This window comes from Mycteria americana, chromosome Z (genome assembly GCF_035582795.1).
Source record: "Mycteria americana isolate JAX WOST 10 ecotype Jacksonville Zoo and Gardens chromosome Z, USCA_MyAme_1.0, whole genome shotgun sequence".
Taxonomy (NCBI): Eukaryota; Metazoa; Chordata; class Aves; order Ciconiiformes; family Ciconiidae; genus Mycteria; species Mycteria americana.
Window position 1 is genome coordinate 21,328,392 of NC_134396.1, and position 23,173 is coordinate 21,351,564.

The following is a 23,173-nucleotide window of genomic DNA, read 5'->3' on the forward strand; positions in this document are numbered from 1 at the left end:
TGCAACTGAATAGAAAAGATTCCCAAAAGCTTACGGAGATCTATGGAGTCTTAAAGACTGCATTTCTCCTGAATATTATGGTCCTGCAAAGAATATCAGATGCATTAATAGAAAATAGTTATTTTACTGTTGCTGGATCTTAATGATCCACTTTTTTTTATTATTAAACTGAACTTCACAAAAAGAACAAAATAAATTCATTTTCTTGCCTCCTAGACAAAGGACTTAAATTGAAAAATTGTCTCTCTAACTTAGATCTGGCACAGGTTTGTTTCTAGACTTAACACGGGTTTAGAAACAAACATAATTAAATTCCTGGAGCTCCTCTGAACTAATGTGACAGAAGCTGTAAGTCTCAAAGGGGTAGGCAGTTTGGAAAAGTGTTGGTTGAAGATCTTGTCAAGGTCCTAGAAGTGGTTTCTGAGGATGTCAAATGGTCTGGCTATACTTGTCATGTGTGTAAGCTTTCACAGCTGAAAGAAAGACTATTTGAAAACTACTTCAAGTGTTCCTCCAAAAGGCTTACTGCAGATAGCAACAGGATCTAGGAGGAAATACCTCCAGATGCACAGGCAAGAAGTGACCCGAGGCCACTGCCCCTTGCAACAGAGGTGTATGCAGTTCAGACCATACACGTCATTATGAACTTTCTGAACAGGTCTGCAGAGAAGCCACTTAATGCTGTGCTAGTGTTTTTGAAATGATAAAGAGACTTTGATGGGGACAAAAAAAAAAAAAGAATACTATCAGACTATCAAGAACTTAAAGAGGAAAAAGCTATAGCATTTGAAGCTTTGCAAAAGGTTTTAAGAACAATGAGGAAACAGCCACATAAAAAAAATAAGTTTTAGGCACTTATGTTCATGTTAAAAGGAATCTTCATGGGCTTCTAACGAGCTTGATCTCCTTTCAAATATGAAATTTTCCCCACCCACCTGCTGCTTTATTTTGCCAGCAGGGAACAGAAGACATCAGAGATTAGCCTTTGTGGCTTTCTCTGCAACACTTCAGACACAGAAACATGGACATCACAAGAATAATCAAAGAAATAATCAGTTTAGTAGCTTGCAGCTTTTTCACAGGTTTGGGCTAGAGCTGACAGTTAAGGCAGGTCTTTCCTTCTGACCAGTATACTATGTGGCAAGGTTAGAAATCTGAAACTGAAAGTCTTCATAAAGATGGTCTTTGATTTGTAATGGACTTCAAAACAGTATTACAGAATCTGTTGATATTTCACCTGACAAATGTGAAATCTAATTAATATAGCAGCTGGGCTAATTGAGCAGTAAATATACAAGAGAACAAACTCCAGAGTAATGTCAGAAATTTTTAAAAACATAAGCGTAATTGTCATGACAGCTTTTTTATGTCACTGTTTCAATTACATGCAACCCCAGTTTACAGCATCAATTCTACAATAAAAAATTGACCACAAAGAAAAAGCAGCTATGCTTCAGTACTTTCATGCCAATAACAGGACAGGGGGAAGACTGGGGGTTTTGGGCTGGTGTTTTGCCTCTGTAGCTTCTGAAGCTGATTTCTGAACTCCTTAATTCTAAAAGCTCAACTTCATAGCAAAATTCCCCCTCATAGGGCAATCATCAGCTTTCACTTTCCTTCTGCAGTGAAGCTCTCCAGTCCCACCACTACTCTTAAACACTTAAAACTATTTCTCCTGCTTGCTTTTAAGCAGCAGCTACACTAAGGTCCTGCCCAGACTAGAATCCCCAGAAAGTTTTAAGAACAGTCACAGACACTTCCTAAATAGATGCACTTATTTCCTGGTAAGTTTGTGGGTCCTCAACACATGCAGCCATCTTTTTTGAACTTTAATCCATATTTCAACATTAGCATATGGGGTTTTAAAACCTGTACCATACAGCACGGAGAAGTTCCACACTGTTACTCATTTGGGGATTAAAATAGGGAGAAGCTAAGTAAGGATACAACAACATGTAGTTACCATTTGGTCTCAAGTCACAGTTCTAAAATCAACTCTATTGCCATGCGCATTCTCCTCAGCGAGGTGACTTCTGAGGATGAGATTAATCAGCTTGCCTCCATCTTGGCCAAAAGGTATCAGCTTTTGTCTCGTTAGCACTAGATGCTAGAGACCACAAAGGAGAGTGAATACTGCATTAAATCTTCTCTGATGCTATTTTGATGTACTTGCTCATATTCCTCTCAGAATTCCAGAGATCTGATTTGCAGTTGGCTCATTAAATTGATAGTGCTTGAACTACAAAAACCCGTATGTATCTCAAAGAGCAGCTCTAACTAGCACATGCCAACTCATATGCTAACAAAGAAGGCCTAGGTAGGTAGTAATATTTTTACACCTAGCTAGTACCAAGAGACCAGCGGGCACTAGACCAACCTCACTATTAAGACAGGAGGCTACAAGGATCCAACATTTAATTACTTCAAACGAGAGGGTGCAAAGCATGCACAAAATAGCAACTCTTACATAAGCATACAGTTTATCAGTTGCTACTCATCCTCAGAGTTCATACGTGCTTGAATAATCCCTGCAAGGATCACTTAAAGCTGAACAGTAATTGAGCTACTAATCCACAAACATTTCATACTAGGAGAAATCAAAGAATAACCGCTTGAAAACAGATCCCCCACCCCCTAAACCATCACCAAACAACCCTAAGACAGCAATCCAAATGGAACTGGAATATATTCTTTAGCGAGCTCCATTGTACTCCACTGACAACTCCTATGACCAAACAAGCAAGCGTGACTCTTCTACAACCTGAAATCACAAAAGTACCTGCCACTCAAAGACTTGTTTCTACTGTCATTAAGGAAATGGGACATTAATAAAATTCATAGTAAAGCAGCTTCAAAAGTGACGAGATAGCAGGAAAAAGCTAAGAGATGAGCATTTTCCTCTCGCCCATAGTCCATAATCCAGATGTCTGGAGAAGGAATCCTATAGAAAAAGCAAAGGATTCTAAAGGAGCAGTAGCTGGTAATTACTTTATAAGAGAAGTCAGCTGATACAAGCTGAATTTCCTTCTGAACTGACACCCACCCCCATTTTCTCTGCTGTACTCAAATACATATTTATTTTACTTTTTTCTAGTTTTTTGAGTGGACAAGGAAAATTACTACAGTGACTGTAGTAATAGGAGGAAATCATATTCTCAAAGAGCAGACAGAAAAGTAACTTTACCAAGAAACAAGTACAAATAATGCAAGTACGCTTATTTTATGGAAGAGGTGTACTAAAAGTATCTACGAAATCAGAAATCCATGTAACAAAAAAACGTCTCACTGGAACTAGATATCTTCAAGGGCCCTTCCAACCCAAACTATTCTATGATGTTGTGTACACCACACTTTATCTACTGTTTTCTGACAGAAGGTATTTAAAAACAGAAACTCATTATGTGAACATGTTATGCATGGTATGATGATTCCCTGAAGGGATGTGCATGTGTGTGCATATGGGGGGCAGGGCGCAGGAAATGAGCTAACAGAAGTGTTTGATTGATGCAAGCACAGTACTGAACTAGTTCTGAAGTCAGACCTTTACCTTGTTCCTGTTTTTAGGTACAGAAATTGGCAGCAAGGTATAGAAATTGGCAGCAAGCTCAATTCTAGTATATTCAAATAAACTTATGTTCAGTTACATTTCAAGAGATATGAACTGAATTGCTAAATCATTTCTAAGATAATAGGAAGCAAAAATAAGTGCAAATTTTGTATATTCACACTGAAGATAAATATCAGCATTAAAACATGATGAAGTTGTGAAAATTATCAGAAGCAAACAGTTTTAGGAGTTTAATAACTGTTTACATCACTAGTGCAGCTCTCACCCATATCAGTAACATTTTCAGTAGGCAGAAGACAGAAATAAGAGCAAACTTACCTACAGTAGCTCTAATTAAGGGGGAGGAATCACCAATGTTGTTCAAACATTCACTTTTAATGAAGTCAGTTACCCCATTGGGAAAGTTGTGAAAATGTGCTTTTACATTATTCTTCAAGATGAGACCACTCAAGGAACGTGTCGGTTCATCTGCAACAAAAAATAATTACGTTCAACCTTCAAGCAGCTCACAGGAATAAGGTAGATTTCCAGAACAATGCAACAAGAGCAAAGCTTATATAGAGAGATATTAATCCTCATTTCTTTATCTCTCCTTCCAACTACACCCATCAATTTATGTAGCAAAACTTTTCAGGTTCAGAGTTCACTATTTCTATTTATTCAAAATTAGAATATCAGTATCACAAATTCTACATTTTAAAATAAAGTTTTATATAGAGATATAGGCAAGGAATAGATCTTTAGTCACAGGATATAGGCGACTCATGAAAAAAACTGGTCAAAGATATTCAGACATTCTGATTACACTGACTGGCTTGCTCAACACTGATACTGTAAGACATTGATGACAAACCTGCTTCACCATAGTAAGATACAGATGTGGGACTATGCAGTAAATCCTCCACCCCCTACTCCCCACAGAAATATAGTGTTCAATTTTTCTACAAAGTAAAGTATTGTAATCCCTTCAGATACCAGCTGTTCTATTGATCTATTAAATTAATAATTAGAGAAGAAAAAAAAATCTTTAACAATGGTAGGTGTCATGTAGTGTGAACCATAAGAAAAAAGTGACCAGAATTGACCTGAACTGAGTAAGAATTTAAGTTTAGTGAACAGTTTGATTTGTCTTCAGTGAGTTCTTTTTGCCTGAAAATTTCACTGAAGTATTGGGACAAGAGGAAGAATGGAAAAAGAACAGCCTAGATTTTTCATTTATATTGGAGCAGACTCATGTTTGGTTCTTCAACCAAGGGCATGAGTAACTTGGTATTACTTCTGAAATATGCTGAAAGCAAGATCTGAATGTTCTACATAGAAAGGATTAGTTTATAGTATAAGAAAATTTAAATTTACAGTTTGCAGCAACCCTAATCAGCACAGGAAGCTAATTTTAATTAGGATTTTAGCCACTTTAGCCACTGGGTAAGAAATAAGGATGTTCAAAGTTCCTTTGTGCCAAGAATTAGTTTACACATCGATCTATTCCAGGCCTTCAAAACTATTAACATCCCAACAGAAACAAGCATAAGCAAAATAAGATATACAACTTTCAAATATAAAGTATTTTCAAGCTAAATTTACTGCATCACAACACCAATACTCTCAGTACACCCGCGATGTCTGACTGACAGACATTAAAGACACTTTCTATTGTGATCTGTGCTAGTTAGAACAGAAACAGCACTTTTCAGAAGAGGGGGTTTTCTCTGGCTGATCAGAAATCAAAATTCATTTTAATCAGCTGATTTTGAGTGCCAAAACCAGATTGCTATCATATACTTTTTAATCTTGTTTTCATGTTCATATTTCAGTTCTCCTAAAGAAGCATTATTTTTCACGCTCCATAACTATAAGTGTATTGATTTACAAACAAACATATCCTTTACATAGAATTCAGTAACTTTATAAACCAGGAAGCCACTCTATGCATACATATTTGAAACAATTCTATAACTTTACCTACACTATAGGTTTTAAATAACCACCAACTTCTAAACAATATAAAAATAAGTCGTTTCACTTGCACAGCACTGCATTTCAAGGGCCAACAACTTTTCTGGGAGAATGGAGAAGGAGGAAAGAAAGGGTATATTATTTTAAATAAAAATATTAAAGACTGGATGAGTGGACAAACTTTTCTCAACCACAGAACTTGGCTGTGAGATGTGACAAATATTACTACCATTATTACTCCGCAAGTCAAATCAAGTAATTTTGTTTAAAGTTTAGAAGGTATCATTAATAAAGATCAGGTGGAGAATGACCTACAGAAAGAAGTTCTCACTTGAACTCTTGATCAGTCTTATGTTTGCCTGAAATACTCTGAATTAAAAGGAAAATCTCCGCATCAACTTGTACACCAAAATAGTATGTCAAACTCTGATTGCTTTACATAACTGTAACCCATTGATAGGTACACACATCTTCAAGAAATGCAGTCCTCCATATATGATGATTAAGATTTAGAGTTGTGCCTGGCAAGGAAGGAAGCCAAAGGAGTCTTCCTTTAATTTCCACATGATCTAAAACCCTTGCAAGCCACAATAAATCATCACCGTCAGAAGCCACTGTTAGACACAGAATACAATAGTTACTCATTCTCTATCAGCCAGTAGTATCTTCTTGGGGTGAAAGAAGTCAGAGTACCAACAAAAGTCTGATTAGAATACGGTACATTAGCCACTATTAGTATAAACTCTAGCATGAAAATATTAATTAGTGCATTACTCTTTTAGAATGTCTGGATACAATTACAAAAGGGACAAGGCAACAGCTTCAATTTAACCAAGCAGAGATACAGATACTATTAAATTCCTTGTGTTAGAAATAGGCAGATTAGCCAACCGGTTTAGATAAAAATCAAGGTCACATTAAGGTGAAACTTCAGCATCATTTTTTTCTTCATGAACTATCCTATAGCATGCAGTGGCATGAAACCTCTTAAATCCATTCCTTTAGCCAAGATAACAGAAAGACTATTCTTCATAGTAAGTCTTTATCCCATAGACCTTCAACAAAGATTCCAAGGGATTCATAGTGAAAGTTGCATGTCTGACAAATGAAAAAGAATTCATGAAGCGAGAAAAAGAAGAAAGATTAAAAACAAAAAGCAGAACCAATTATCACCATACTGAGAGGTGACAAGCAGAAATCACAAAGACAGACTTAGTGCTAAACAGACACCAACCACTTGAGCTAGAGAAGCAGCACAGAATCTGGTACTCACGCATTTAAAAAAAACTAAACAACCAAACCACACCATAGTCAAAAAATCTTAATTTGAGAAAAAAATTTCTGATATGACTGCACAACGATATTTATGGAATCCAGGGTGTTCAACAACTTAACAGCTACACTGTCAGAAGACAGTAATGTAGGTCTGGATGGAGTTCTTGCTGTAACACCAAGATTACAGGCAGATGGCCTAAGAGCTGAGTAAGACACTATTTAGTCTTCATAGACTCTGTGATAAGTTCTGTCAGCCATATGCTTCAGCCGTCAAGAAAGATCACACAGTCTTGCCTCCTCCTATCTCAGTCAACTTGGAAGTACAGAGATGACAAGAACATATAGTACAAGAAAAAGAGGGAAAGTGAAGCAGACCTCTGGCATTTGATATCACCTTTGGTGCCAGATCAGTTCATCAGTGGAGGATTCCCCTCTCACATTGTCTCACTTTATAATAAAACCATGCCACATAATCATCGTTGGGTTCTCAGTAAATTTTCAATTCTGTTGCAAGACTCTAATTCTAGTTCCAGATTTTAATGGTTTACAAAGCAAATGGATGCATACCCACATTACACAGATATCAATTATTTTAGGGCTACTGCAGTGCTTTTATGAACTAGAGTGTGTCCTCAAACAGCTATATTTCCTCTAACAAGGGTTTGTATGACATAAGGTGCAAATGTGAAAGCAATGAGGTTTTTGTAGCTCACCTGCAAGTCCAGGTGAGCATTTGTTTCACCATGCCTTTTCACCCTCTATTCCTTAGACTGTAACTTCCTAGATTGCTAAAAGAACTAAGCGACTGGGATGAGGGTAGCGTTTATCCATTCACAGACTGGGATAATGAGCATGGCTATATTTTGCCCTATTACTTTTGTTAGAGTGAGACTTTTTCTAAAGCAAAACTGCTCTGCCTTGTCAATTTCAGTCTCAAAGCTGTTAAGCCTTTTTCAGAAATAAGCTGTCATTCTGTGTGTTTTAACTAGTGATATGGATTTAATATGTACAAATACAAAATGTGATTAAAATAATGACTAGTGTCACTGTTGCACATGAAGATTTCTGATCCATTAATGACAGATTGGTTGTCTCTTAAAAGAGTTAAAACAAAAAGATATGGATCCCAGCAGAATAATTTCTTCTATTCTCATGTATAAGAATACAGTACAAAGACACCTTCATGAGCTTCCTAGCACAAAAACATCCCTCGTTTGTTTTTTTTTTTTTATGCTGGACTTAAGTAACCTTGAGTATAACACTTTTGACTAAAACTGGTATGGTTTAGTATCATCACGTCAGAAGCAGGATTGAGGATGCTTCAAAACATTCAGTGTGTCTGAATACATAAATGACCTTGAAATGTAGTGGCTAGTCTCAAATTAGTGCTCAATTGACTCACGTGAGTCATGGAAAATAATTTGACACAACTGCCTAAGTTTAGGAACTTCTGTAAGACACCAAAACAAAGCTGGAAATGTTCTGCTCATGCCAAGTGCTGCGTATTTATTGAATAGTAAGTAGTAACAGCTATGCTTCTGAAGACAGTGTTGTAAATAAAACTGAGCTGTGGACAATATGAGAAGGGTGTTGAACTGTTGACCAACAATTAGCTTGCTGGTTAGTTATGGAAGTTTCTGCATTCTAACTAATAATGACCACAGGTCAATCAGAATGCCAGAATTTGTACATGTCTACAGGCTTGCAAAAACATGAAAAGTTTAAAGAACTAATCCTCTGGTTTCACTCCTACTTTCAGCTTCTCTACCATATCCCCACAAACTAATTGTCTCAGCACTTTTCCTCTCTAATGCCATTTTATGTAGCACCTCCTGATCCTGCAGTTCAATCAGTGCTAGCATTCTATCAAGAGCAGAAGAATCCCTAATAAGAAATGGAGATTCAGTATAATGAGATCAATGTACAAGATCCCTAACTATGTAACAAACACAGGATACTGTTGCAGGTTGAGAACATCTAAAAAGTAATGTAATTTCTCTTTGGTGTTTGTATGTTGGGGGAAGGGGCGGACGACAAGTGCCTTAGCACTAAGTCAAGCATATAGGGAAAGGAAATGATGAGCTTCCCAATAGAAGTTGCTTAGACAGCATTTGGCAGCAAATGAATTTAGAGTCATTAATCTATCTGAAGAAATTACTTGGTCAGATGAATAGAAGTTTTGTCACTCTCTGAATGTATCAAAGGTGAATGTCACATATTAAAATGTGACAATCTGTCATACGAATAGCTGTTAGAACACAAGGATTAATTGGATGAGTAAAATGAGTTTGTGTTATCAAATTGAGTCATTCAGAATACTGTTCAAACTGCTAAGTGAGTACTGGGAAGCACAAAATACAGGACACTCACCAACACTGGCGTTGTATAGGGTGCTGTGCATTGGAAGTTTTGACTATTTCTCCTTCTGTCTCCATCCTATAGGATTAGCTTACCAGAAGTTGTGTGGTGGTATGCATGTATAGGTCTTTTTATAAGCTGGACTACTTTGTTTCTCCAACTGATACCCTTCCTTGCCAGTAAGGCTTCCTCCCCCATAATTCCACAGAATCACAGAATCATATAGGTTGGAAAAGACCTTTAAGATCATCGAGTCCAACCATAAACCTAACACTGCCAAAAACCACCACTACACCATATCCCTAAGTACCTCATCCAACCGTCCTTTAAATACCTCCAGGGATGGCGACTCAACCACTTCCCTGGGCAGTCTGTTCCAATGCTTGATAACCCTCTTGGTGAAGAAAAATTTCCTAATATCCAGTCTAATTCCCAATGAATTCAAGACAAAGCCTTCTCATTTTTGTTTCCTAAGGCTGTACTCAGTGTGTTTCCTTTTTTTTCTTCTCCCCCCTCCATTCTGGCTGACTTTTCTGGACACTATAACCACATTTTCAATTAGCAATATTAGGTTGCACTCTGGTGAATGGCAGAATAGAGTTTTGGCACTAGTGGAGGTGTTCTTCCTAAGCACCTGTGCATCTAGCTACAGTAATAAAATAGAGAGCATGGACCTGCTTTTAATTCAATACACCTTTATACAATTTCATCTTTTATTATTATTATTTTAGAAAGTTAATTTTTTTCTAGTATCTGGCTACATAAGAGTTCTTACTAGGAACAAAGTGACTGATCCCCTGCTACTTAGAGTAGCAGTGAAAATGAGACTATATTTAAGAGGCTTTGATGTGTGACCATGCTGCTCTTCCTCTTTGGAGTAATCTGAAATCTGTCTTCAGTTTCTACCTATGATTTCATCAGCCTCCTTTCTTTGAGGAGGAAGGAAAATAAGGGGAACCCATGAGTGCTTGCCATTTCGGAATGCTTAAAGCTCCTGAGACTTAAAGCTTGCCAGTCAGAATTACCTCTGATCAGCAGTATATCTTCTGATTCAGAGAAGAACATCCATCACTTGAAGTTATGTAAATGCTTTTTCCTTGGAGATACCAAAATAAAAATTTGTACTGTTGAATCTGTACTTGCTTGAACAGCCAGTGTTTGCCACTTCGATGAAGCAGACAACCTCACTAGGAAGGAATGGTGTTGCCCAGTCCAATGCTGCAGGGCTAAGCTGTTATAAGCTGCCCATACTGAGGTGAATGCAGACTGCAGTCATTATTGGTACTTATGACTCCCTCATGGTACTGTTGCTCCTGAATACCTTTTGAAAGGAGAAGGCACAGCTGAGTAAAATCTTCACGTAGTTCTGAAGAGGGAGAATTATGTCATTATAGAAGAAGAAGAAAGGAATTTAAAATGCTTTGCAAAAGCAGTTGTAGTGCTTAGACAGTTACTGATATTAGCATCAGACTGTGGGATAAATATGTGCTTTTATATGGCTCTTTAGATTGCTTTCAGTAAAGATATTCAGTTCTGGAGCTGGCCAAAGATACTGTGGGTACTATTATTGGTGGTATTGAAAAATATTTGGATTTTTTCTGGGTTCCACTCCCTTTTGGCATTAAAGGAAAGGCATTTTTACTTGCACATGAGAAGTGGTAACAGGCATCCCATTATAAGACTAGATTTGGCTTCATGAAAGTGGTCAGCTAACTAATTGTACCTGCCCCAGCACTGCAAGATAACAAACACGCTGAAATTGTTATATCATCCTAATGCCTCAACAGCAAATCTGCTTTCTGAAAATCTAGAAAGAGGTGGTGATGTTGCTTCCTAGGAGCCATTACGGCCTAAATCAGACACCAGCACGTAGCCTCATGAGCAGGAAGCACCTTTTTTTCAGAACTGCACTGAATCAACTACTACTTGGTGGACAGAAGTACCTTTAGAAATCACATCAACAACACTTTCCCTTTCTGTACAAAACAACCACATAGGGATGCTTGATACTGGCATTTTAAGTACACTTAGATTTGACATGAGAAACAACCAAACACCACTGAGTAGGACAGTCTGACTTAAAAAAAAAGCATACAAAGAAATACCCCTTGCAGCAGACTACATTCAGCTGGTAAGATGCACTACGGAAAGAATTCAAATAGCTGGCTAAATACCTCCAACTTACCTCAAAAAAGTCACATTTATTGTAAGGCCAAAACAGACCTCACCCAAGACTACCCGAACTTCAGAAAAAGCATAGCAAACAAAACTGAAAGTTTGATAACCTTAAGGATCAAGGGAAAGCCTGAAAACTTCTGTCCTTTCTCTCCACAAGCTACTTGAGAGAAAATATATTCCAAGACTCACCCCCACAATGCTTTCAGTGAACAGCACTTTTGAAGAACCTAAACCGAGAAGGCAGTAGGCTAGTCAAGAGGCCAAAACACTCCAAAGCTGCCTGGCAGGACTTCCAGCGAAGTACAGAGCATGGACCTGCTCCCAACACACACAAGACTCCCTGGGTGGCTTCCTTGCAGGAGCCTGGAAACAGGTATTTCCAGGAGACAGGTGAATTCTCAGCAGCCCTAGACTCCTCCAAGGTAACTGCCTGTCCTGGTTTCGGCTGGGATAGAGTTAATTTTCTTCCTAGTAGCTGGTATAGTGCTGTGCTTTAGATTTTAGTATAATAATAATATTGGTAACACGCTGATGTTTTAGCTGTCGCCAAGCGGTGTTTACATTGGTCAAGGACTTTCCCCCCGCCTTCAGCTCCCCATGTTCTGCCAGGTGCCCAAGAAATGGGAGGGGGCACAGCCAGGATAGTTGATCCAAACTGACCAAAGGGCTATTCCATACCATATGATGTCATGCCCAGTATATAAACTGGGGGGAGTTGGCCGGGGGGTAGCGATCACTGCTCGGGGACTGGCTGGGCGTCGGTCGGCGGGTGGTGAGCAGTTGTATCATTTTTTTAATATATATATATTTTTTTTCGCCCTTTTTTCCCTCCCTTGGGTTTTGTTCCTCTCTCTCTCTCGTTGTTTTTTTCCTTCTCATTATAATTCATTATTATTATTACTATTATTTTGTTCCAATTATTAAACTGTTCTTATCTCAACCCACGAGTTTTCTTACTTTTGCTCTTCCGATTCTCTCCCCCATCCCACCGGGGGGGGAAGTGAGCGAGCAGCTGCGTGGTGCTTAGCTGCCGGCTGGGGCTAAACCACGACACTACCCAAGGAGTTTTGTCGATGTTAGAGGCAGTTCCATTCCTGTTAGCTCCCCGGAACCTCTCGCAGGCATCTCCAGGAACATTTTTGTTTCTTCTGGACACAAGTGAATTCCCAGGTAGCAGCCCCAGACTCTTCTAACGTAACTTCTCAAAGACCACTGTGTATGTTGGGCGAAGATTCATGCCTGGTAGCTCTTTGGGAATTTCCTCTATGATCAAGAAACTTAGTATTTTACTTGTTCTTTTTCAATGCTTTCCTTGTATGGGCTTCAGGGATAGGGAAAGAGACAACAATGGAGAGCCCATACTTTGATTCTGGATGCTCAGAATAAGGAGCTCCAGGAAGGCATTCCTGAAGCATTGAATCACATACTGCAATCCACTGGATAACTTCAAAGTTTCTTTCAAGGCTTAAAATAAATAAATAAATAAATCTGTCACTTCTCACATGTGGTATGTATGCCATACAACTACTTAAGAGAAGCCTTTTCCTTAAGTATGCACTACAATATCCCTACAGAAGCACAGAAAGGAAGAATTAGCTAGCATATGGGGAAAAAAACATGGAATTTTTTGTGATATGACAAAATTCATTATCTCATAACTTGGTTTCCCTTAAGATATTTACGTACCTCAATTACTTTATGCATTGATTACTAAAACTCAGTCAGGCTTAATTTATTTTTTTAATTCTTCATGTATCTGAACTTAAGAGAAAAATGTTTTGCTCTTTAAGTAGGACACTACAGATGTTATGCAGCATTTTAAACTGTAAGGGTGCATTAATCTGACTTGACTTGTATTGTATTTGCATTAATCTGACTTGAATTGTAACACAATCAGATTCACTCCTTGGCAGTTATTTTAGTATATTTAATAGTGACATAATGCAGGATGATGGTATTGGGTGCGGCGCGAGGAGTGGTAGGGGGGGCTTTTCTTTTAATTAAACAGTTAAAGCTGCTGAACCACTTTTCTGGATTAATGCTGCTCAAAGATACCTTCCTGAAACTGGTAGCTGTGAATTAACACCTGACCTCACACAATGGTCTTTTTCTTGCTCAGCTTCAAAGATCTTTCAACACCAACATGCCAAGAAAGTTCATAATGAAATGGACTCATAAAAACTGCTGTTCAGATCAAGTTTAAATTCCAACACTCATCAGAAACATTCACATCAAACCCACCAGACCACTTTGGACCCCGGAAATAGTTTATAAAAAGCCATTTCAAATTCTGCTTACAGAACTAGATGAATTATTAGTGCCATGATTATCAGAAAATAAATTACCATCTGTGTGGAATTCTAGTGAAACAAAAACTTGGGGAGGAGGGGAGATGGGATCTTCCTCCATGGTAATGTTCCATGTCAAAGTAAGGTACTCTGAATGACTAACTCATCACATGAACAAGATCAAGAATTGCAGAGACACTGCTCAATCTTCAACTGGTTTATAAAAATCCAAAGCATTTTGGAAATAAACTTAACAGATCATCCTTAAAGCCCATGACAAAGGCAGTACTAATGCAGTGTTCTCAATCCCAGCTCATTCACTTTCAGACTAAAAGTTCATCTCAAGGTTTGATCCTTGACTGAGACAGCCTTACACCAGGCCATGATCAATCCACTGAGACAACACTCTGTTGAGACCAAAAACTAGAGTTCCCATGTTAGGTTGGGGTGAAGAGTCAGTCACTAAAACACCATCCAAGATCAGAATCACAAAGGCTTTGTATAGCTGCAACAGGATAGATAACTATGGCTATACAGGCCAGCAGAAAGCTACCAGGATCATCATGCATGTCTCTCAATGTTTTCCCATTAGCCTAGGTCCTGCCAAGAGCCCAGCAGACAGGGGAGAGGGAGAAAAACACAAAACTTGACAGAAACTGTGCACAAACTAACCATGTCCTCTGTCTCTTGTCTAAGAAGGATAAAGGGTAAATCTGAGAAGGATGTGTGTGTTTTGGGAATAAGGATGGACAGTCTGAATCTTAACTAGAATAGCTATATTATCAGTAGTTCTGTTCTTTTTTCACCACATAAAGAGGCATTAGGTATGTCAAATCCTACCTAAGAAGTGGTAAGCTTTGACACCACTTCTGTTATTGCAATTTTTATATAAAACATCCAACAACATGAAGGCCATATTAGGCCAAGTAAAATACCACATTAATTCTGACCCCATATAAAGAGGGGGGTGTGAGGTGTGAAGATCAGAGGCACAGAATGGATACATGCAGAAACATAGCAGGAATTGTGTGCAGAGATTACAAAGTCTCAATTTAGTTTCTCCTTAGAGTTGAAGAGAGAAATGTTACCAGAAGGCAACACAGTAGTCTTTGCTGATGCAAGCAGGCATGTCATCTCAGTATCCTGACACAACCTTGCATCAATAAAATATTACGGCAGGATTATGACAGTCATCACACCCAATGCTCCCTAACTGACAAATTGAATTTATGAAGATTAGAGAGTATTCTTGGTGAAAGACAATGGACATCATCTTTTGATAATTTAGCGCAAGCCAGATCCACCTCTCATTCACAAAATTCAGGATGCTGTGTGAGATAAAGCATGGTGTAATTCCAGGTCAAAAATAATAATAAGAAAACACCAGGAAATTGACCAAATAGTACAAAAGGACAAGAGAGATGAATTAAGGATGCTATTTTTGTCAGTCTATTGGGGGGGGGGGGGCGGATATCTTATAAACATTCATTTACAGAAGGTATAAACAAAGCAAGGCTTTGATACAGACAACTTTGGGAATTTCACCACTATGGTCAACAACTTGTGAAACAAACTCAGAACTTCCACTTACAGTATGAATTGTCCATATTATGATACCTAGAGGTCCTTCCTCTGACCTGCCTCATGCTTCACAGGCCTTGGACAACTGCCTCAATGTACCTTAACTAGAGGCTAGAACTGGCCTTGGCAAGACAGCAAGGAGGCTGAAATTAGGACGAGACTTTCTCATATTTTCCTTCAACAGAACAGAAGCAAAAATGCTAACAAGGAAAGGAGGATTTAGATGCATGACTTGGAACAAAGAAGGAAAGCTGCAGGTAAGCAAAGAAAGTAACAACATAGGCAAAGCTGATACTCCCTTGCAGCACTGGAGTGGTACAGTCAACCACACATAAAATACAGAAAGTGATCTGAGAAACAGCAGCAGCAACATGCACACACTCCAGAAAACAACTCGTTAACAGAATACAAAAGCCTATAGGGTTCTGAGCTCAGCTCAGGGGACACCAGAAAAAAAAAAAAAAACAAACACAAACCAAAACAAAACCAAACCCAACACTAAGGCAGGGCAGTGCCACTAGATTATCTGCCAGGTTTTATACGTGCCAAACCAAGAAGGAACAGCTAAAGTAACAGAGCACCTGAGTAATATTTTCATTTACAGATAAATCAGTAAAAACAACCTTCTTTCATTCAGGTATTTTTCAGTTAATCTGGACTCCATCTCACTCAACTAAGGAAGATCTCAGAGCACCATGCCTTCTGGGAAGTACATTCTAGAGACCTATACCTCAATCTTTAATGGCTTGGGATTGTATTTTATGCCATCAGCTTGCCTACTGTCTGACTTCCAAGACTGAATGCTGTTTCCTTGACATTTTTTAGATTCTGTGATATTTGTAACATTGGGGTTCATCCAGATTCACAACGCTATCTTTAGAAATGCACACTAGTTAGAAGAAAGAAAAACAAAGGAAGTGCTTAAAGCTAGGGCATGTATATGCCATAGCTGCAAGCCAGGCCATATATTTTCACTGTTTCCAGTGAAACTATTCATCCACTATCCACTCTTCAACACCTGTTTCCAGGAAGACCCAAGCTTAACAAACTTTGCCAGCTTAACAAGGCCCACAGAATTTAAAACCAAAACCCAGAAAACCACCACATACCTGTAGGAGTACCACAGTAGACCTAAAGCCAGCAAGTCACAAGCATTCAGACACAGAAGCCTGATGAAGCTAACACTGGAGGAAAAAAGAACTTATACTTTTTGCAAACTGAAAGGTAATATCTCTGGTGCTAAAACAAAGCAAATTCCCTACATGCAAGGTTTACCTAAGTATCTTAGAGGCAGGCCTCAGTGAAACAGCCAGCTTTGCAAGCAAAGTTAGTCGCTTGCAAATAAAAGTTTGCTTACAAAGTTATTTGCCTGCAGAGGCGTAAAACTCAGGCCAAAGATAATTTGGTACAATGTCCACTGCAGTAAAACAAGGGTATTTAACACACATTTCAATCAATCATTACAGAATTCCCACATTCAGGAGCTGTCACCTAAATGCACAGGTTTTTAACGGTGCACTTAAGCACAGTTTTCTCCAGCAGTGGTTTCAACAGTGGCAAAAATGAAATCAAAGGTTAGTCCTACCTGCTATTAAACCAAGCTCTTTTTCTCCTGCACTATCAAAACACCGTAATTTTTACTGAATAAGCTGTCAGTGATGCTGGAAGCTTACTTTCATGGCTCCTTCTGCTGGGACGGTATGGCCATAACGGAAGTGTGAACTTCCAACAGTATGAATATCTATGCTTTGGTCTGTGGTGTAAAGCACACTACTTCTTTCACCTAGCCAACAAACTTAGCAAGGCTGTAGGACAGACCACCAACAGAACCCTCTTCAGGAGGGGAAAGGAAAGAATACTTTCCCAGTTGTACTGAAGACTGTTATCTGCCTGAAGAGTCCATCACATTTTCGCCTACTGGTCAAAAAGAGGATGGAAGAGTATTGTAGCTACTGAATAGCTGTTCTAATGGTTTCTTTACCTTCCTTGGGTAGGACTAATGAGGGACGACGGAGGGCTGTTGGTTGGATTCAGAGCAAATCCAACCAACAGACTTCTGTCGTCCCTCATTAGTCCTACGCAAGCAAGGTAACAGGGTATTTAGAACTTGACAAATACTATGAAAAGCACCAACACCAGAATCAGTTACGGCACCTTCAATATTCTGCAAGTTTCCTGAACTAGAAACACAAATTTTAAAAATAGTTGCTTTGGACAAAAGATTATGACTCTAAAAACGTCACTGGTGCAGCACAAGAGCATCTCTGAAGCAACATTTGCTTCTCAGCAGTCTCACAAAAGACCTGATGTAAATGTGAGAGGTACCAGTGCAGTCTCATCCCAAACACCTCTTCAAAGTTAACTTGCTACTTCTCCCCAACTTGCTTGCCCGCTCAACCTGCCAGATTTTTTTTTTCCCCTCAGATAACACAGCTTTATACAACCATTTTGCAATAGTTAGCACCTCCTACTCTTCATCCAATTCCAAACAGATTGATGTGTGTAAACATTAAGCAGGGTAAAAGAAGACTACTGGATAATCTAAGGAGATCTGTTGGGAAGAGAGATTCTGACACATCGCTAAACACACATCAGTGTCTAGAAGCTCAAGTGGTGAACGGAATGAAGAAGGGGAAATTAGCAAGGAAGGCAGTGTTAGAAAACAAATTCGGGGGAAAAAAATGTGGAACAACCTTCTCGTCACATACTTTGTACAAACTCCAGATCCCACTACTGGACTCGCTGCACTTTTCATTTTTCTGTTAATGGTACAAAGCACATGGTGTATCTACACGGGCACCTTGCTCAAAAATTTAATATCCTGGCTGATTCAGGTCTTGCAAGCTCTCTCTCTCAAACTTGAGGTATTCCCTCAAGGTCTGACAGATGATCAGGAGACTTGCTACATAGAACACACAAAAACATTGGGATATACTCCAGCCTTCAATATGAAAATATATTTTTTTCCTACTCTCTGTTTCCTTCCTCCTGAAGTAAGCTGACAGCACAACCAAAACACTAGTTAAAACTTAAGATATATGTTCTTGCTGATTCTTTGAATGTTACAGGGCCACATGTGAGAAAACCTAATTCAAAGTGAAAAAAGCAAGCATCCAGAAACCCAGAGGTGAAATGGTAGAAGGCAGAAAAAGTACTGATAGCAGGACACTAAGGAAAAAAAACAAAAACAGAAAACAACTCAAACAATTGAACACATTAATTACAAACAAATCTAAAGAAGCCAGGTGTGCCAAAACAGGTCTTGAAGCACATTTCTTTCACTGTCAAAGACCTCACAAATTAGTAGCTGTAGTACACTGGAAAGAACCTCTCACACACCCTGATCATTAGCAGGGAATTGTCTGAATTTATCAACTGGTAGAGGCTACACAGTGTGCCATATGCCATTTGTACTAACATCCATAAGAACAAGACAACAGTAAGTAGCCAGTTGATTTCTAACTGCATTTTACTAGAATTAAGACTTCAGAATGAAAATTCTGACCAATATCATCTCTGGACAACTCTAGTATGTGCACTTCAAAATACTAACTGTCTCAATTCTAGGGAGATCGTTACCATAACTGAATTTAGCAGCACGTTTTATAATGTGTATAGGCATGATTCATCAAAGTTATTCCACAATTTCACTGCAGTCTGATAGAGGTATGATGCTCCAACATTTTTGGGAAGATTTCACAGGACATTTAGACTGGAATCTATTCCAAGGCTGAAACTACAAGTACCAATAAGTTATCAGATTTTTTTCCACAAAGACTCCTGAGAGGATAAATGAGTTCTACATGACTATGATGCTCAATCCACCAGCAAACTGACTATAGGCATTAGCTTCCTATTTCTTTCAAGCTAAATAAAATAAATTTTTAAAAAAGGCAAAAAAGAAGTAGAACAAAACAGTCAATTTCTCAAGAACTTACCTTCAGACTTCAACTTCGTAAGAACAAAAATCAGGTAGTTGTTGAAATCTGGATACTGATTGAGTTGTTCTAGTTTCTGAAGAGAGAAACTGTTAAGGAAAGTTGAATCTTCCACAGCATTTATAGCTTTCTGCATACAAAGATTATTAAATGAGTTATGTACTGCTGCGTCACTTCAACCAGCTGTGACTACAAGCTCACAATATACAGAGTATGAACAATCTAAAAACAGTTTCTGTAATTTTCTTATTGAAGCTATAGCTTTTAGTTATGGTGAAATCTGGAAAAAAAAAATCCAGGGACAGACACAGAAATTAATAGATCCTTAAAAATATTTGTAAAGGCACTAAAAAAAGCTTCCTCTGTACAGTTGTGGATCTCAATATTTATGCTTAGAAGCCTGCCAAACCTAAGGAATCCACTGAGACACAATCCCGTAATACATCTTTTTTTCCCCTCCACGATGAATGAAAGCATTTCAGCATTAAAATATAACAGCTATGATTTTGATAAGCCATTCATTTTAATATCAGACATATACTTATTTATGATACTAACTAGCCATAGCCTGAGCTCTCAGCAATGAGAATGTGTTTAACTGTAAATGCACAGATAGTTATAGCAAAAAGTTCATGCTTATCCATGGTCTCATAAAAAAAAAGCAAAAACCACCAAAACAACAAAGTGATCCTTAACTGCAGGAAGAATGATTATGTTTCTGAACAGCTGTGAAAGTATGTTGTTGTTTTTCCCAAAATTTGTCATTACTTCTGCCTCAAATTTCCCAGTATTCTGCCACTGCTTGGCTACAGCAGTGATCTGGCATTCTCCTTGTATCCTATTCTCACAGCCTGGTATTAACAGGTATTCTGCTCAAGAATAATATTTTAAATCAGTGCAGTGTCACTTCTAAGTTACTAAACTTACTAGATATCATCAGTATGGCAAACAAGACATTTTACAAAAACGTATTTTTAGAAGAAGTAAGATTATTTGCTCCATAGGCGTTTACTTGCTGTTTAGCTAAATCTCTAAACATTCAAAGTAGCTAAACCTTAGCCAAATACATGTATGTTAGGACTTGATGGCCCAGTAAATCCCTTCCAGTTCTAAAGGATTCATTTCCTTCCAATGACCAACAGCCAGTGTCTCAATCACAAACTTAAGAAACTTCATTTTTAGATATTTAGGCTGTTTGCATCAAGTAATAACTTCACTAGAGAAGCCTGCCCTCTTTTCACTTAATAAGAGAGTAAAGTGTACTTATCATAGCCACAAGCTCCTTTGCTGTGAAACACACAGAAGATGAAATGTAAACAGGAGGATGGTCAGGGCAAATGAAAATAATATAGAACACTCTACGTGCCCCCTAGACATGAAAAACCACACATCCAAAGATTGTTGTCAAAGGTGCCAAGCCAAAGAGCTCTTTCAGGAATAGCCAAGAAGTAGGGTAGTATGTTTTGTAATGTTTTTCTTCTTTTCCAAGCTTCAGGAACATAATCACCAGAACAGTCAGTTGAACATTATTAAAAACTGTGAATTCAAATGGATCAAGTAGGAAGCAGCAGCAGAAGTGAGCAGAAAGAACTGAAAGAGCAGTATTTAATAGAAACTTCATGAGAAAACACTTAATTGGTCTAGGAATCAAAGAATAGCTTATAAGCCATATTTTCTTAACAACTTCTTCTTCACTCACTTTAGCTTTTTCTTTTTTACTCCAAGAAACACCTAATAGCTTCATTTGAAAAATATTCGAAGCCTTACCAATTCAGAACTTTGTTAACAAAGGGTTTTGGCTAACCTATACTCCCCACTTTGTGACATTTGAGTTCTAATCACCCAAATGTGCCAAAACAGTATCATAAAGAGCATGACAGAATCAACACACTGATAATCTTACAAAAAATTATGGTCTGAGAGTACTTTACATTTGAAACCATTAATCACCACCCTGCTTGTACATGCTACTAAGTAGCATTCTACAATAAAACAACCATCACAAATTTTTTGTGGAAACAGTCTCAAAGGACATACTTAAAAAAAAAAAAATATAGGATATGGCCTGTCAAGTTGTATTAGAACATTTTCCCAAACCAGTGCATAATACAATGGTAAAAATATGCCATTTCTCTAACATTTACAGACCAACATATGATGACCTCCTTGAAAGCACAGGTATCTCAGCACAGCAGGGAGTTACCAATACCATTTAAAAAGAATCTGAAACACCAGTTAACAGCACTTTTGTTCAGTCAATTTCTACTCATCTTCAAGACAGACAGCATCACCTATATTGCCCATCCCGCACCTATGCTGCTATTTTTCAATAAAAAACCCAGATGTTATTAAGTTATTTGAAGCAGAGCTTTAAAATGCAATTTTACATTAAAGCTACACTATAAACACTGTTGCTATAAACAGTTTTGTATTTTAAATACTAAAGAGCACCAGTTTAAGTTTGGGGCACTATCAGAACACTTTACTTAGTCAGACACTTCTGTTTAGGATTTTCCAAAGGAAACAATAGCATCTTAAAAATCTGAAACATAGCTGCAATAACAAGATGATCGAGATGAAAACTACCTTCACCTTTCAGATGAGACAGAAGCCTTCCTAAGCTCGACTGCATCTGTTATGAAAGTCTAGAAGTGGAGCAAATTTGGCTTCAAGCTAAATTCTTAAAATAACATAAATACAGATATACATACACACACACATGTTCTTACCTACTTAAAAAAAATTCTGTTGTTTTCTGTGAAGACCTTCAAGCAAATGCCTTAAATAAAAAGGGCTCAAGATGATAAACTTTAGAGAATTTCAGGACTTCTAGATATTTTAAAGCACTTATATGGCTAGCTCAAGGAGCAGGAGACAGTAACGAGGGCTTTATTTTTCAAGACCTATGTTTCTATTAGTCCTAATTTAAAATTTTACTCTCTCAATCTTTGTTCCTTGCTATTTCATCACTTCTACAATCCAGAGAGACTTAGGGGAGTCAAAACCCCAACAATCCACAACACTAACACCAAATGCACTGCAAAGCAGCACAAGAAGCTACATACAGTAGATTTTCCCCTTCCCGTGAATTTTAACGAGCGTAACAAGCAGTAGCTCAGGCTTAGGCTTCTAGGCAAGCAGAAACACCCTCACAACGTAGCAGAATGCGCAGTGTCAGAGCCAGCAGGCCAACGAGGGCGTGCAGGCAGCAGCTCCACCAGGGGCACCCCCCCACCAGCTACGACTTTCGCCTCGAATCTCTGCGCCAGATGCCCCTGCTCGCCCCCGCTTTGCCGCAGGGGCGACGGGTACCCCGCACCGCGCCGCCTGCTCAGCCCGGCGGGCCGCGGAGCACCCCCGGCCCCCTCGGCGGGATCCGCTAGGGCGAGGGCCGCGCTCCCGCCCCGCCGCGGCTGGGGGCTGGGCGCTGGCGGCGGCCCAGCGTGGGGGAACCCGGGAAAGCCGCAGACACCGGCGGAGCCGCGCCAGAGCCTGGGCTGTAAAAAGAAAAGCGAAAAAAAAAAAAAAACCCCAACCCGGCCCTTGGCTCCGGGCTCGCAACAGGTGCCCGGGCCCCCGCCGAGGGAAGGCGGCCCCGCGGCCCACAGGCGGCCTCGGCGGTTCAAACGCCGCGCCACGGCCGCCCGCTCCGGCGGAGGCTCGGCCCACCGCGCTGTGGCGGCTCCCCGGGCAGGCCCAGCCGCCGCCGTCGCCTGCCGCAGCGCCGGCCTGCTGCCGCGCAGGCCGCGCTCCCCGCGCCCGCCGCCCCCGGCCTCCCCAGCGCCCGCCCGGGCCGCCGCGGCCCCGCTCCGCCCGCCCCGCCCGCGCGGCGCAGGCCTCGGCCAAGGATACTTGTTGCACGGCTCTCTGCGTGGTGGTGTCCGGGGACTGGGACTCCTTGAGCAGCTGCAGGATCTGCTGGAGCCCTTGCTCGTCGGGCTTCCACTCATACTCCATCTTGGCTTGCTGGAAAACACCAGACAACAGGCGGCCGCGGTTAGCGGCGCGGCAGGGCCCAGGCCGAGGGAGGC

At 39.5% G+C, this 23,173-nt stretch overlaps 1 protein-coding gene across 2 annotated transcripts in view; it reads right to left on the reverse strand.

Moving 5' to 3' along the window:
* Nucleotides 1-23,173, reverse strand: part of TNPO1 (transportin 1) — a 79,348-nt gene that overhangs the window by 37,353 nt on the left and 18,822 nt on the right. For both annotated transcript variants that reach the window (XM_075488554.1, XM_075488553.1), the window contains 3 exons: nt 22,995-23,108; nt 19,143-19,218; nt 3,887-4,036 (listed from right to left, as the gene is read on the reverse strand). In XM_075488554.1, the coding sequence (XP_075344669.1) occupies nt 3,887-4,036; nt 19,143-19,218; nt 22,995-23,099 (331 nt within the window). In that variant the 5' untranslated portion in view covers nt 23,100-23,108. The remainder of the gene's footprint in view (nt 1-3,886; nt 4,037-19,142; nt 19,219-22,994; nt 23,109-23,173) is intronic.